This window comes from Octodon degus, unplaced genomic scaffold (assembly GCF_000260255.1).
Source record: "Octodon degus isolate 3935 unplaced genomic scaffold, OctDeg1.0 scaffold00026, whole genome shotgun sequence".
NCBI lineage: Eukaryota > Metazoa > Chordata > Mammalia > Rodentia > Octodontidae > Octodon > Octodon degus.
This window is the reverse complement of record NW_004524602.1, coordinates 3,964,550-3,980,816: the sequence shown is the minus strand read 5'-3', so window position 1 is coordinate 3,980,816 and position 16,267 is coordinate 3,964,550. Positions and strand designations below refer to the sequence as shown.

General features: G+C 43.8%; 1 protein-coding gene across 2 annotated transcripts in view; it reads right to left on the bottom strand.

Annotated features, from left to right (window-relative positions):
- Window positions 1–16,267, bottom strand: part of Nptn (neuroplastin) — a 71,830-nt gene that overhangs the window by 2,763 nt on the left and 52,800 nt on the right. For both annotated transcript variants that reach the window (XM_004628746.3, XM_004628747.2), the window contains exons 4-5: window positions 8,873–9,006; window positions 5,917–6,190 (exon numbers count right to left, since the gene is read on the bottom strand). In XM_004628746.3, coding sequence (XP_004628803.1) covers window positions 5,917–6,190; window positions 8,873–9,006 — 408 coding nt within the window. The remainder of the gene's footprint in view (window positions 1–5,916; window positions 6,191–8,872; window positions 9,007–16,267) is intronic.

Sequence of the window (16,267 nt, the reverse complement as noted above, 5' to 3'; positions counted from 1 at the left end):
TTTCAGTTGTAAAATCCTGCTGTTTGTTTTCTTGTGGTGAACACATGCAGTTTTGACGCCATCCTACACTGGACATGGATGTGTGCATTCTGTCCTTTTAGCCACACATCTGCACTTCCCCAAAAAGCACCCTGCTTTTCTTGGTGTTTTGTGATCTTTAAGAGTCTTAGTGTGGAGAATAAGGCTGAAAACGAGGACGCCATAATAGTTTAACCAACTACAGGGTGAGCCACGCCAGCACAAGCACACGTGTACCAGAGAGTGTTCTGCGCCACACCGAGGAGAGCTCAACAGTGACAGCCCTCTAGAAAATACTTCAGATAGCAAAGGTGGGCTTGTTCTTATGCAAAGGCCAAAACCAGAACAGCCATGAGATTTTTTTTTTTTTTTAATAAAAAAGCTTATCTGAACTTAGAGGCCTTCTTAAATTGGTATTTATGATTCTGATTTATAAGGTTTTCCTGTTTCAACTAAGGGCAACTTGGTCCCTTTTCCGCAGAGATAAAGGGTAGGAGACAAGTAAATGCTCTTAGTTTGCTTTTACTATGTAAAGTATGGTGGAGGAAAGGATTCTAAGATTGGCACGCAAGGTGTCTAGAAAACCTCCCAGCAGGATTCCACAAGGGCTTGGTGCACATGAAGCAGTTATGAGGTTACAGTCTCAGTGGAGGCGTCTGCAGGAGCACACGTCGGGAGTAATGTCTGTCACAGGAGACATTGCTCCACCTGTTCCTTCCAGGCAACGGAGAGGCAAAGCCACCGCCAGCACACACAGTGACTGGAGCAAAAGAGGATTTCAAAACAAAGGAAAAAAAGAAAAAGAAAAAAAAAAAAAAAAGAACCACAAACTGACAACTCATCACCCAAAATAATAGGCTAGTGATACACCTGGGGCCACAGGAGCCCATTACTAACAACAGCACACTACCAAACAGGTACAAAGAACGAACTAAGACTTGAGGACACCCAGGACGTGTGTGTTGTGTGCGCAGTGAAGAGCTACAAAGACACCAAGTATTGAGACACACAAGCCCAGCCTAAACCCTCCCCACAGCGGCCCGGCCAAGCCAGCTCTGCTAACATGCTAGGAGCTAAGCACCTTGGTGAGCTAAAGGAGAAGACACAGGAGCAAACTTAAAAGAGTATTTCTAGTGCTCTGGCTGTGCACCCAAAAATACAAAATTCTAATGCAAGACAGAGGAATCCAGGGTATCACCAATCTACTCCCAAAAGTGGGAAGGGAGAATCACGATAACAGGCTAATCTCCAAGCAGGACCGTGTCGGCACCGATCCAAGCCCTTCAGACCTTTTGCAGAGCAGTTCTTCTCTGGTGGCTGCTTAGAAATGTCACTCTCCAACCTGACAAGCTGCTAACATGCAAGGGCTGCATGTCAAATTGGAGCCCTAGTGCCTGTGGCATAGCTGCCGTGCCTGCATGTGGGAGCAGCTGTGCTTCAGCTGTAGCCTGAATCCCAAGAGCCCCTCTCCCCAAAGCCACTTTCACACTGAGGAGAAGAAAAGAGCCTCAACTTGCTCCACTGCTGCACTGAGTCACTACCTGCAGCACCACTCTCCTTACAGGTCAGACAAGAAAACGGAAAACAAAAAGGTGACTTGACCCCTAACAGGGAAGTCAGGAGAGAGGGAAAGAACAGAACTACAAAAAAAGGTAGAAAAATCAAAATAAATGAAGATTAAACAGCAAACTGAAACCCAAATTAGTTGTGAAAGTGAATGGGTAAACTTGAAAGAAAGTGTTAACATCATGAACTGTGCACTGTATAGACTGAAGCGGAGATTAAACAAACTCCAAAAGCATGCATATCGCTCACTTACCACCATGTTTTAAGGGTTTGATGCAATTGAGGGGGAAAAAAAAGAAGTCATAGTAACCGATAAATATCAACATACCCCAAACCCTCAGGCCAAACACAAGCACCTTAAACAATGACAGGTTCTGGGGACAACGCAGAGCCATAGCTAGAAAGGACAAGGGCGGGGAGAATGGAGACAGATGTATCTGCAGTTGTCTGTCCAAAGTAGAGTTCCTGGTGGAGCTGATACATGCGCTCTCTGTGGTTCCCTCTTCTTGCCCCACCCCTGGAACCCTCCCTGCAGCCTAGAAGGTCTCTGCAATGCCTAGTAAAAAGCACTGCCTGACAATATCTCCTCCAAAAAGACAGCTTAGCATCAACACAACTTAGAGCTGACTCTGGTCAAAGGTCCTCTGTCACTTCCAAGAGGGTGGGGTTTCATGGTCATCAAGCCACTTCAATTTTGCCTGAGCTCTGTAGCAGTAAACGCAAAGGAGATGGTTCTATTCAGTCTCCTCTCATTGGGTCCTGCTGCACTTTCTCTGCAGGGTAACCTGTTTCTGACCCAGATGGCCCATGGTGAAGAGATGAACGTGTCCTGGACATCGTTTTAGTCATAGCCCTTGCCTGCTGTAAAGCTTCACGTGTTGACACACACTTTGGACCACTAACAGATTTTGAACATTGAATTGGTCACATCTAAAATGTCCAAAGAAGTTTGATATATCAGACTCATCATAAATACCCCAAAATCCCAGACCTTGAAGTATCTTCTCCACCAGTAACTTAAAGATCCCTGTGACTTGTTAATGAGACTCAAACCAGTATGAAAAACAGGAAAGTCTGATGCCAGCACATTTTCTTAAATCAGTTCCTCCCGCTGCTGTCTGTGAGGTCACTAAAATGTCCAGCACAATTGAAAACCCCAGTAGCCGGGCAGTGTCCCATGTCCCAGGGGGTGGAGAGGGAGGTCTCAACACACATACAGAGCTGCTTTGCACATTCAGCCAGCTCAGAGCGGGTGTGCTCCCAGCAGGTGTCTGGCTATAATGTGGATGGGAGGCTAAATGGGTTCAGGGAATAGAGTCAGTGAAAAGCTAAAGCTCTTATCTGGCTCCATGATTCACTATGCCTAAAATCTCTGAGCTAAAAGTGATTATGCGGAGACTCCCCCAGAGACACATTACCAAGCACGGACTGCAGACTGTGGCAGATGCCTAAGAGGCAACTGTGAGACTGCCCTTCTGATTTCAGTGTAGATGGCCGCCCTAAGCAGCTGACCCCTCTATCAAAGATTTTCTAATGAGACCCATTTAAACTTTGTCTAAATGTGTGTATTTTTATACTTTTGTACTAGCCACTTACTAGACAAGCAAGGTGGCGAGTTACCAAGAACTCAGACTGCTGCAAATGTGAATATTATGAATCCATTCAAGAAGGCTTGGCAAGTCTTAAATGAGGAATAGGTACTCACAATAAAGCACCTATATAATAGTGAAAAAGCACATCCCATTTCCAGAGTGGCATAAATAAGCCAGCACTTTACCTCTTCTAACTCCCCCAAGTTTGTATCAAAGTGCATCTCTTCACTCATTCCACAGGAGTGTAAGTATATAGATCTACATGCAACTTTGGGGGTAACAAATGGGAAGAATATAGTCACTGAGTCTGTTTCTATGAATTTCATCAGAGCTGAGGGGAAACTGGTTCAAGAGGGAAAAAACACAGCATAAGCAAAGTTCACTGAAGTACAAACTTAAAAAAAATTAATCCCCAGAAGGGGTGGGGAGGAGGGAAGTGGGAGCAGGAAGGAGTTGAAGAGGAGATGCAGAAACTATGGGATGGAAATGCTGGGGCAAGAGCAGGGCTGTGGAGATGGAGGCAGAGCCTGGACCACCATGACTAGCAGGAAGGGAAAAGAGAAGGCAGAAATTATGGTGGTTCCACCATCACCAAATCTGCCCCAGTCCAACCACAGTAAGTAAATGCTCTTTGTTTTAAAGTATCCTCCCAAGAGACGAGCAAGGAGCTTTCACCCAGCACTTACCCTGCAGTCATATGGAGGTCAATAGCTGTCTATACTAATTTAGCTTAAGAGCTTATTTTCCCTCCAGGAAGTGGTTCAGAAGACTGGCTGGCCACAGATGTCCCCTATAACAAACTGGTAGCCCCTTTGAATTTAATAACCAATGAACTCTTTAAAAAATCAGCTGCATCCTTGGGCAGACGTGCCTGCACTTGTCAGAGCTGATCCAAACCACTTCTCAAGTCTCACCTGAATATATGCCACATCTGCTGGGACAGCATCTGTATCAGCAAAGTGGCTGCAGAAAAAAACTGATACCACTGAGGGGGACACGCTAATAAGCCAATGTGTCACTCTTGTGACAACAGCAACCAGCCTGGTCTTGAAACTTTAAAAACTAGGTTCTGAAACCCACTTTTGTCATTTCTCATCTAACCCTTGCAAAGGGTAGGGTGAGGAAGGCAGAACTGGCAAAGCTGAAGCGTTCTGAGGGGTGGAGGCCCTTTTCAAGCAAGCATGAACTGCTCCTGAAGAGCAGCTGCGAATGTGTAAGAGACAGCAGGCCACTCCCACCCCCTTTACTCTCAGGTTAAATATAGGTGTGCTTTGTTCTGGGAGTCCTAACAGGTAGCAGAAAAGGAAAAAAAACTGGAGAAAAAGAATTTGGGATACATGAAAATCCCAAGAACGCAGCTTCACATCTTAGAACAGGAAGTAAAACTTCTGGGGACAGCCTTATTGCAGAGAACTAGATCATGTCCAAGGCCATGATCTAGTTCTTACTTTACTTTCAGCTGACAACCCAACCTCCATCCAGCTCACTGCCTGAGTACATCAGGAGGGTGCCCCCCAGGCCTTCCTCAGGCATCCTGAGTGTCAACAAATACCTCTTTCCAACTTCAACACTGACTCAGTACAGGAGGGAATTTGGCTGCTGAGAAGACAAGACAGTGGTTGCTGCTCTTCAGTGTGTCCTTCCAGAGTCTAGCGGCGGTGGCATGCCTCTGAGGCAAGCTCTTTTCCAGAGAGAAGCCCTCACTACTCTCCACTGCTATACGTGGGGCTGGGTTGGCTCAGCACAGAGTGAACTCCAGGGCAGAACACAGTACCACAAGTGCACTAGCATAAACTCCAGGACAGCCAGACCATAGCTGGTAACACTATCAGCCCACTGGCGGGCACTGAGCACAGGGACAGATGCTACCAAGGCAGTCCGCACATACTTCTGAACCGCTGCTGTTAAGAGGAAGGGAAGGTGGGGATGAGGAACTAGTCAGGAATCAGAAGCATAACTGGTAAGCTCCATAAGGAACTCCCCAAATTGCAGTCACAGGGTCAGAGATGAATATCTATGACCAACAAATACAAATCCTTAAGGCTTCACAGATTCTAAGCATGTCTAACAAACGTAAAGCATTGTTTGCTCTAATGCTTAATACTCTGCCACTATCTACTGCCTTCCATGATGCTGGGCTAGCGGGGGCCTACACTAGTCACGGGCTCCCAGCAGGAGCACTTAGCAACCGCTAACTTAGCTCGGGAAGGTGGACTTATCTGACATTTTCCACCATGCTTGTCTGAAAGACAGAAAAACCAGGTGGTAGAGAGCCTTGGGCACCTAGCAAAGGGACGAAGAGGCCAAGGCTGGCTTGTCCCAGTGGGTTTTCTCAGATGGCCTGACTAAACTGGGACAGTGATCTGGGGCAGCTACCAACAGGCAATGATGTGACACCCAGTTCGATCCTGGGGTGGCTTCTAGGCTTGGTTTAGATTCTCCTCAAGCTCAATCTGCCAGATGAGCTACACTAAAAGAGGAGACAGAGTTGAACCAAACCACAGCTACCCAATTCCCACATGGCCTTAAGGGCTAGGTCTGGGCTTTAGGAAGAACAATTATGTAAGAAAGGAGTGAATTATAGCTCTTGGTGGCAAATACAAATACCTCAGGGGTAGAAGGTTAGAAACTTGTATGTATAATTTTCCTTCTTCCTTTGGGAGTTCTTTAGTCTTCAGGTACTTGAAAATCACCCCAGGTAACCAACCCCAGCGTTACTGCTTTGGAGGCATTTTCTTACCGTCAGGAACTTCATCTGGCCTCTTCCTCTTCTCATACACAACAATGATCACCACAAGGATGATGATTTCAGCCAAAATTCCCAAGAAAGGCCAGAGCGGGGCCAGGTGGCTCCGTACCCTGAGGACTGTGACAACGGAGGCCGTGCCAATAGGGTTCGTCGCATTACAGTCATACTCGCCGGGGTCCTCTGTGATCTGGAGATTTGTAATACTCAGCTCAGTGTAGTTCTCCTTGTTGATAATGAAGAAGCGGCCAGAGGAATTGACAATGTCCTGCAGAAGTGGGAATACACAAAGGTCAAGGTGAACCACCATCTGGAGGAGGGAGGTGTCATCCTCTACTATTTCTAAGACACTGGTTGCAATAAAACAGCAGTATCTGGGCCCCGTCTTTGTTCACAGCATTTTGAACACTTTATCGATGACTGCCTTTCAATATCAGTTTCCAAAACAATCAACAAACTTCGAAGAGAAACAGGACACACACCTCTTCCCCTCCTTCATCACCACAGGTCTCTCTGGAACTCATCTGCCTATAAGTTAATCCCGAAAAGAGCAACAATCTAATGAACCCAAATTCCAAAAACCAGGTGACAAAGAAAAGTGGTAAGGTTATAGAGAAGCAGGGCAGGACCCCTCCCCCACCACACATTCTGAAGACCTCAGGTCTGATGATGTCAGTTTTGGCACATTTACTTCATGCCTGGTAAATGTAAACTGTTTTGACAAATAATGCTAAGACTTCCTCTTACAGTGGGGAAAGTTCCTAACTGCTCTTTCCTCTCAGACCTACAGCACTAATGAAGGGAAAGGTTATTTAAGTCGAGTGTGGTAACATACTCCTGTAATCCCAGCACTTTAGGCTGAGGCAGGAGGATTGTTGCGAGTTCAAGACCAGCCTGGGTAACAAAGTAAGTTTAAGGCCAGCCTGAACTACACAGCGCAACCCTGTCTCAAAAAGACTGCCACCCCAAAAAGGTTAATCAACAAATACCTCCCAGTATACACTATGTATTTCACATCCTACTGAAAGGAAGGTGAGATGAACTGGGGAGACACAATACAAAGGGTCTTGGCCTCAAGGGGAAAGAAGTCCAGAAGGTTCGTATAGGGTACTGCGGGGGCAGAGTTAGCAGCCACTGTAGGAAGTCAGAGAAGGACTGCTACCTGCACTACAGCACACAGGAGAGCCCACAGACCAGGACTGGAGCGCCTCCCAAGTGAAGACTGTGTGTGCAAGGAGGGGTCACGGTGCAACACCAGTCTCATGACTCACTAGCAGGTGAACACAGGCCTGTGTGTTTCCACCCTGCAACAACTAAGACAGAAATAGCGGAGAGTTCAAAGGAAAATGTTAACCCCCAAATCACTCTAGTAGTCCTCTCCATATCTGGGTGTGGGTAAGGCTGAAATGCAGAAATCATAGCCTTCAAAAGATAAGCTAAAGTGAAGTTTTAAATTCCACCCTTCGGAAGATGAAAATACTGAATCAGTTCAACCTGTTTTGGGAAAAGCTGGTACCTACCTTCCCAGAGCCCAGCATAGAGATGGGCCTTTCCTGGCTAGCACCTCAGAAAACCCAATCTTTTAAGGGCCTGCCTTGAAAAGACTCAACTCACATCTTCACTTCCCCACTCTGTCCTCATTTCCTTTCCAGAAAGGATCTGAAAACCAGCCATCACTGCTTATGTACAATTGCTGTTAACACTTCACGAGGTCATGGGATGGGAATAATAGGACTTGAAATTAAAAAAACAAACAAACAAAACCCTCAATAGGATGTCTACATAACCTTCCCAAAGGGGCTGGACTTTAAATGATCTTACTGACTTTGAAGGCTGACAATCAAAATAGGATACACGAACACGACGAAGTTGAGCACACAGGCTTGTGGCATAGGAGGAATATACGACATCCTCCTGACAAGGAAACTGGTCAGAAATCACAGAACCAGAGAGAAAGGAGGAGAATCTAAGGCACTGAGTATCTAAACATTGTCAGTGTTTGGAATCATCCCACAGATTAGAAAAGAGGTTCTCCTTACCTTTTCTGGGGCAAATATTATCAAATTACTAGGGCCTTTGGGTAATTATCACATTACCAGTGCCAATTAAAACTGCCTTCAGGTATCCTTGGGTTGCCCCAATTTCTTTTTTTTTCAAGAATTTATTTATTTTTAAAATTGTATTTATTTATTTATGTGTGTGTGTGTGTGTGTGTCCAGCTCAGCCCACCAGGGGGCGGGGCTGGCTGGCATGTGGTGCTGGGAGACTGAACCGCAGTCCCTATGCTTTGATAAGCTTGTTCTAAGTAGGTGCTTCAGACCACTGAGCCATCTCACCAGCCCATGCCCCAATTTCTTACAGGTATTTTTTTTAGTTCTTTGAATATATGCACAATTGTTCTTGGTCCCTTGTTTCCCCCCAAAATTAGACAGATACTCTAGTGGATTTCCCATCAGCTTGAACTACCAGTGGTACCTGGGCAGCTGTCCCAATTGGGTAGCCTGTGCCACTGGTGATATAAACGATCTAATCACTTCTATCAGTCTTTTTATTAATAAAATTAATTAAAAGCCGCCTGATGGGACAGTCACCCATATACCACTGGTGGCTGAAGCTGCCTAACAATGAGACATATGAATTGCAGCCCCTCTGTGAAGGTGTGAAAGGTTAGGCTCATCTCTTTCTGCATTGTATCCTGAAGGCAAGCAGTCTAGTCTCTTTCCAGGCAGACAGCTTTGACAAACCATGTATAGACAGTCCCTGCTGGACACATACTATCCCTCCAGAAGCATGGTGTAATTCCTTCCCCACTCTAGAAAGACCAGCCCAGGCTATGTACACATCCAAGTCAGCTGTTCCAGCAACTGGTCCAGATATGTGGACCCCTCTAGGTGAAACTCCAGCAACCAGAGAGACCTAGGCATAGAGCCCCAGGGCTCCTCCTACTCACCACGAGCATACCATTCTCCTTCTTGCGCCATATCCATTCTGGGTGAGGGTAGCCCACTGACTTGCAGTACATCATCGCATCCTGCCCTTCATTCTTGTTCTCACTCCGTTTATGGCCAGTGATATCAGGAGCAGCTGTGAAAGAGTTGAACAGTTACCATAGTAACATACTTTGAACAAGATACAAAGGTCCTACCTACTGGCCTTCAGCATACTCTCATAGTCAGCTCTGACAAAGAGCACTGAAGGTCAGAATATGGTAATAAGGCCAACCCCATTCCATATGTCCACCCCTCAAGGCAGTGAAGCAGATACCAGGATTATTCGTGTATTAGATCCTATTAACGGATGTGGTTCTTCCACCTCCTGGAAAAGCCACAGCTCAACTCTCTTAAATTATATTCTAACTACTTAACAGTTTATGTACTATCTTAAGTACTGCTCGGGAGGCATCAATTCTTGTATTGAATAAATTTGATAAAATTATTTGATTATAAAAAATAACAAAAAATGTAGAATTTTTGGTCATCCTATATTTAACTGTATTGGTAAGTGGTTAAAGATAAAAATCATTATCACCTCTTCTGCCCATCCAGTTTCTTTGTTTTTGGTTCAGGGTCTCACTTTGCAGTTTGGACTCTCTAGTAATCCTCCTGTCGCAGCCTCCCCAGTGCTGGGACTACAGGCATTTTGGCACTGGCATGGCATGTGATACAGGGGACTGAATTTGGGACCTTGTACTTGCCAGGCAGGCACTTACACCTGGAGCTATTTCCCCAGCTTATCTATCCAGTTTTTTCTTAAAACAATTATGGATGTCCTATGTCATATTCCCTTAAGGAAATGAGACCTTTGAGATAAAATATGTAAAACTAAGTGCTACTACAAGGCATGTAAAAATAATGAAGGCTTAGAAAAGCTACTTGATCATGGCTCTCCTGGGAAAGAGGGATCCAGCCCATTAGTTGGGCTTCATAAAAGGAAAGGAATGACCAGGAGATTCAAACAGTATCATAGAAGCTTTTGTTAGCAGGTTAAGAATGTCACTTAAATACCTGATTCACAACAATCTCAATCCAATTTGGGGAGTACCCACACATGCCAGCAGCTGCTGGGTATTCTCTACTTTTAGGTATCACTTACTGAGACGTAAATAGCCGCTACAATCTAAAACTTAGGTCTGTTTCAAAGATCCATGAAGCATGACATACGGCTAATTCTTTTGACTTTATCTTTTATTTTAACAGGGTTTTTAATTAGTGCTTGACTAGTTACCTGAACACAGTGAAACTCAAAGTAGGCCAGAAACCAACAGGCTTTGGTCCAATCAATGGAGATAATCATTGACCCTGGCTGTCTCCCAATGTTCTTAAAGATACGTAAGTTGTCAAAACATTTATTTTGAGACTACAAACTCACACAGAATTGTACTAAGTCATGGATAAGCCCATATACTACTTATGACTGACCTGACTTTAGAAACAATCCAAGTCCTATTTCTCACAGGCTATGCTACAGAGGCACAGCCTGGTCCTGTACTAAAATTCCAGAGGTACTTGGACAGGAATGGAGCAGCTGCCCATCTAACCAGGCACTGCCCAATAGGCCTGCTTAGCACCACTTTGTGCAATAGACCGGATGTCATAAAGAAATATCATTTTGTTTTTCTTCTCAAACTTCTTTACCACCAAAGTAGTTAGGCAGGCTCTATCTTTCCCAAGCCAAACTTCCCACAGCCCCTGTCACTTTCCAGGCCTACTGGTCACCTTCTTTAGAGCTTTCTATAGTCAAAACATATGGAGTAAGCTCCATAGCTATAACATAACCAAAACACCATCATGGTGTGGCCAGGAGATGTCAGAAGAGGAGGAAAGCTACACCACGCTGATCCATCTGCTGAGTACCACCTATGAGCCGGACACATCACAGAGGGGTCAGGAAAGGATCTTCTGATCAGATGTTTTAGCATAGTTGTAAAGAAAATAAGGCAGGAGGCCACATGTATGGAGGAAGAACACTCCAGAGAGAAAAGGAAAGGCCTCAAGGTACTTGTATGGTTGTTACACACAAGAAACAGCAAAGGCGAGTATGTTTGAAACACAGTAATCAAGAAGACAGGAGAAGAATTAAGAGAGACTGGGGAACTAGATCAGGCAAGACTTTGTAGGTCTCTGGAACAGCTCGGGCACTTATAAACTGAGTATGCCAGAGCCACTGGGGGTTACTGGAGCTGTGTTTTAAGTACTATGTGGACAACTGTACAGAGACAGCGAGCAGGTGTTGACTCACATAATCCAGACGAGAGGGGGTTTGCACAGGGAAAGCAGGAGTGAAAGCAGATAGACATTGAGCAGATTTTGTAGGCTGAGTTAATACAGCTGTTAATGAACTGGACATGGGGCATGAGAGAAAAAGGAGTCATGGATGGCTTCAAGGTGTTGGCCTGAGCAACTGCCAAGAACAGGCATGGCAGTGACTAAGATAAAGAAGGCTGCAGAAAACTCCAAGTAGTTTTTGTTTGCTTGCTGGCTGACTATGCTTGGGAGGAAACAGTAATGTCAAGACCAAGAGTTGCAGTTAGGATGCACAGCTGATGCCCAAGTGCAGCTAACGAGTAGGCAGCTGAGTACCAAGTGGGATGCTCAGAGATGCTGCCTTGGGTAGTGACAGAATTTTCAGAAATCAGCTTACATGTGGTGCATTTTCCCATTTTTATTTTGCTTTACCCCTGAGAGAACACCCACTGGGGGTCAGTTATTTGAGGAATGCCATAAAGCACTATGAATTCAGTACTATCAGCTTTAACTCCATCCTCAAAGCAGTCACTGAAAGTTTAGTTGGCATACACGGTTCCATGGCCTCTAAGGAGTCACTGTTCTGCAAGGCCCTGGACTGAAAAGCCCAGAAGCAGGGGAGGGGAGCCAGTCTTCACGCCCACCTCCGTGTTCATTAGAAGACCACCACTTACCCTTGAGCTCTCCAGCTGCAGTGTTCTGCAGACACTTGTGTTCCCATGTCTCCTGCCAACTTGAAGCACTGGTGGCACATGCATGACTGTCTCATCAGGCGGCTTGTATCACTGGTGGTACAAATGGATCTAATCACTTTTATCAGGCTTTTTTACTAACAAACTTAATAAAAAGCTGCCTAATAGGTCAGTCATGCATGTACGACCAGTGGTTCAAACTGTCTTGGCAGCAAGACATGAATTATAACTCAGAAATGTGAACCCTACTCAGAGCTCAGCTAAACCCAAGTTCTGAGCAAAGAAAGCTACAAGAGAGTCCCAAGAGTTAGATTGTTGCTTCTCTTACTGAACACTGCAAAAATCATGAGGGCCAGCCCCTTACTACTCAAGAACAAGGCCCACATATCCTTCAGATGAAGAAAGCACCACTAGGATTGAGTCAAAGTCACAGCACTCTTCCCTAAAGGGAGTGATTACAAAACTGCCACTTTAGTCTCTGCTTTATGGTAGCTGCTAAGTCAGAGTGCCTGTTCCTGCACCACCAGCTGGTGAGACAGCCCCCCAGGTAAGGAAGGAAGCAGATGCTCAGAGAGGACACATCGGGTAACAGGGGCCAGGAAGAGGCCTCTTGGTGCTCAGCCCCACAGGAATCTCCTCTTTGATATGTTATTCTTTAAGGTGCAAAACTTAATTGCCCTTCTCCTGAATATGGGCTGAACTTAGTGACTCCCTTCTAACGCACAAAATAAAGCAGGAATGAAGGCGTCCAATTCTGAAAATGAGTTCATAAAAGGCACTGTGACTTGTTCTTTGCTCTCGACCACATGCCCCACAGGAAGGTTAGATACCATGATGGAGGGACAGAGAGCTGCTGGAAGGCCCCTGGGGTGATACACTAAGGCCTCCACCTTGAGAGCAGGACCTGAAGCCCTGCTGAGCCTCTGGGGGAATACAGCCACAGCGATAGCACACGGAACTCTCAGGACAGCTACCACACTGCTCACTCAATTCTGAACCTGCACAAACTGATATGACAGGTATCTGTAGTCTTAGGCCACTAAGCTTTAGGGTAATTTATGATTCGTGAATAAATAAATATATCAACTGATGAAGCAGGTATTAGCCCAGTTTCACAAGTGGGAAAACTGAAATTTGGAAAAGTTATTTAATGTCTAAAATTATAGTTAGTAAATAAATGCTATCATCCAGTTCAAAGCTAATTCCAGAGATCATGCATTTGTACCTTTATAAGAATAAAAATCAAACAAGAACAAGGTCCACAAAAAATGCTGAGAATATACATTACTGTAAGTACACAGCAAACTGCCCACGTGATATCTTTACTTATTCATGTAGTAAGACTCCCTAGGCCTGAGGGACTAGTTAACCTGACAGAGCAGAAATCAAATAGAATAATGTAAAGAACACAACCTTGGACTTAGAGCCAGAGAAAGCTGGGCCATCTCAAGGCTCTACTCACTGGATACAGTAGGGCTAATCCTTAAAAATCCTTTAAGTGTCGGTATTCACTTTGGTAAAATGGGAATACAACCCACATACTTCCCAGCGGTCCTGTGAGGGTTAAATTACACTTTTGTAATGTTCTATACCAGGTTATAGATCAAGCTTAGAAATAAACACTTAGGGCTGGGGACAAAGCTCAGTAGAATAAGTGCTTGCCTGGCAAGTGCTGGGTCCTGAGTTCAATCCCCGGTACCACAAAAGGAAAAAAAAAAGAAAAAATAAACAAATAAACACTTAGATTGTGCAATCAGCCAAGGAAAAGAAAAGGCAAGTCTGAGGCTCGGGCAGTAAGTTTCTAGGAAATCAGAGAGATGGTGGTTACCATGTGCTTTCCCATTTGCAGACACTACTACTAACAGGGCTTTTTTTCCCCCTGTAATCAAGTTTTTACCAAGTCAGATACTGACAAATTATGTTGATCAACAGCTTGTATTAGTGCCTCACCATGTACAGGCTTGTCACTTAACAAGGGACTGCTTAACCAGGTTCTGTCTGGAAGCAATTCTGAGGAGTCTGACCAAGGCTTTATGCTGTGAAAGACACAGGGTACACCTTTTCCTTCTCCTCCCGGGGGGTGGGGTGGGGGTAGCAGTGACTGAGGGGCAAGAATAAGAAAGCAAAAAAGTCAGCTGAAAACAGACTCAGACTTGGCTCCTGGCCTTGTCACTCATATACTTCAATCACATTAGTAAACAGGCATTCTGAGTATCCTGATGAAGAGCCATGTAGGGTCCCTAGCTACCCAATGGCACTTGACCCAGTTTTATTAGTGGGCAGTCTGGGCTTTTGACTAAGGACAAATACCTATACTTCATGATCCTGCTGCCTTACCAACCTGCAGTCAGAGCAAAATGTCTACTTCTCCACTAGGCTAAGATGCTAGAGAATGCACCAACTCAGACCTCACATAGGTTCCCCTAAAGCTGATATTAAAAAAAAAGTAAGAGAAAAGACCTGAGAATGGATTCAAGGTATAAACCTCCTACACAGACTGCCTGTTTAGTGCTCATTTTCAAAAGCAAACTTAAATATCAGCAACTTATTTCAAAACCCTATCATGTGAGGTGCTGTGCATGAGTATACTGTTTCAATGTAAGCACCCTCATTTTGCAATCTTTTTTGCTTCCTTCAGCAACCTTTCGAACCCCAAAGACATCTCATGTTTGCTATCAGCAAAATAAAGTCCCGGCTAAAGGCGGAAGAACCTAAGGTTTACTGCTAGCCATGGGCTAAGCCAAAAAGGAGTATGAGGCTGGTCTGGAGAGAAGAAAGAATGACACAGGCTTTGGGCTCAGTAAGCCTGCTTTTGCTAAATGAAAACACTGAGGAGAAGGCGCACATATTCCCTCTCAGACAATGGTTCTCAATCGACAGAGGTGCTTTTTCACCATCTGGTACCTAGGGAGCACACAGGATAAATTTAATAAAAGCTCCAACATCTCTTCTGCACAAAGCTGGGGACTACAAGGACTGTCCCCATGAGACAGGAAAATGAGTGGATACTGTCATTTAGAATCAGGAATTATAACCCTGCCAAGTTAACATCTGGGCAGGAAGGGCAAATGGAAGACATTCTTAGATGCCAAGGGGTTAAAGTTTATGGACAAGGAACTGTCTCTAAAATTTTTGCTGAATGATTTACTGCAGCCAATGGAAAAGTTAAAGAGTAGGTTGCCAGAGAGCTCAGCACCTAGCAAGTGCAAGGTCCTGAGTTCAATCCCTGGTACCAAAAACAAAACAAAACACAAAAGTTAAAGAGTAAAGCAAGTTAAATGAAAGATTTGATGAAAGTTAAGCATGAAGTCTAAAATTGTTACATAGAGTAATAAATTTAAATGCAAAACAGATCTGTAAGATAGATTTTTTTTTAATAGTTTAAACTGTCAAAGTATATGCCAAGTATTCGATACTATTTTATTTTTTGCCATGTAATGTTATAGGTAACAATGCATGTTGTCATGCCATATATATGTTAGATAAAAGGGCTTTGTCACCGTGGGCAGGTCAAGAACAGTAACAACAATCTAAATGTTAATTTGACAGAATTAGAAAATAGTACAGTTCTATTTTCTTTTTTTAAAAAAAGCTAACAAGTTCATAATGTTAATATGGATAATGTAAAAAGAAAATTTTCAAAGCACTGTTGGAGAGAAGTGAATATATATGAAGTGCTGAATTGGGAAAACCAATAATTATTGCTTCAGTGGTCATTAATTTAAGTCAGTTTGCCACTGAGTTGAGGACAAAACTAGATTACATATACTCCAAGTTTCTGGAATTGGAAGCAAATGAAAAACCAAGGAAAATTAGTGAGAAAGAAAAACCAAGGAAGTATTAAATTTTGCATAAAATATACTGACTGAGATAGAATACATTATACCCATGAACTGGTTAAATTTCTAATAAGGTCCAAATTAAAGGTTTTTTTTAATCAATCTCTGATTCAAGATACTCACATTTGTATAAAACAAGTTAAAAGGTTTAAGAAATAGTAGAGACCATTAGGTCATAGAAATGGAGTTAACATTTTTATTAGGCAAAAATAAGGATGTTACGAGAAACTTATATGTAAGATTTTTCTTCAATATCTTGATGTAGGTGGTAGCATTACTTTTATAAACTGATATACATATATTTTAAAAACATTTAAAATTAAGTGATTTTGCCAGGTATGGTAGCACGTGCCTGTAATCCCAGTACTTGGGAGGGCTGAGGCAGGAGGATCCCTGCGAGTTCAAGTCCAGCCTGAACTTCATGGATAAACCATCTTAAAAAGACCCCCCTTAACAAAAAAAGGGGATACAGATGAATGTCCATTTTGTATCTGTGTATTCAAAGTGGTTAGGATAGATAGTTACATTCTCTTAATGAATAGAGGGATTCGTTCTAATGGTGTTTGTAAAT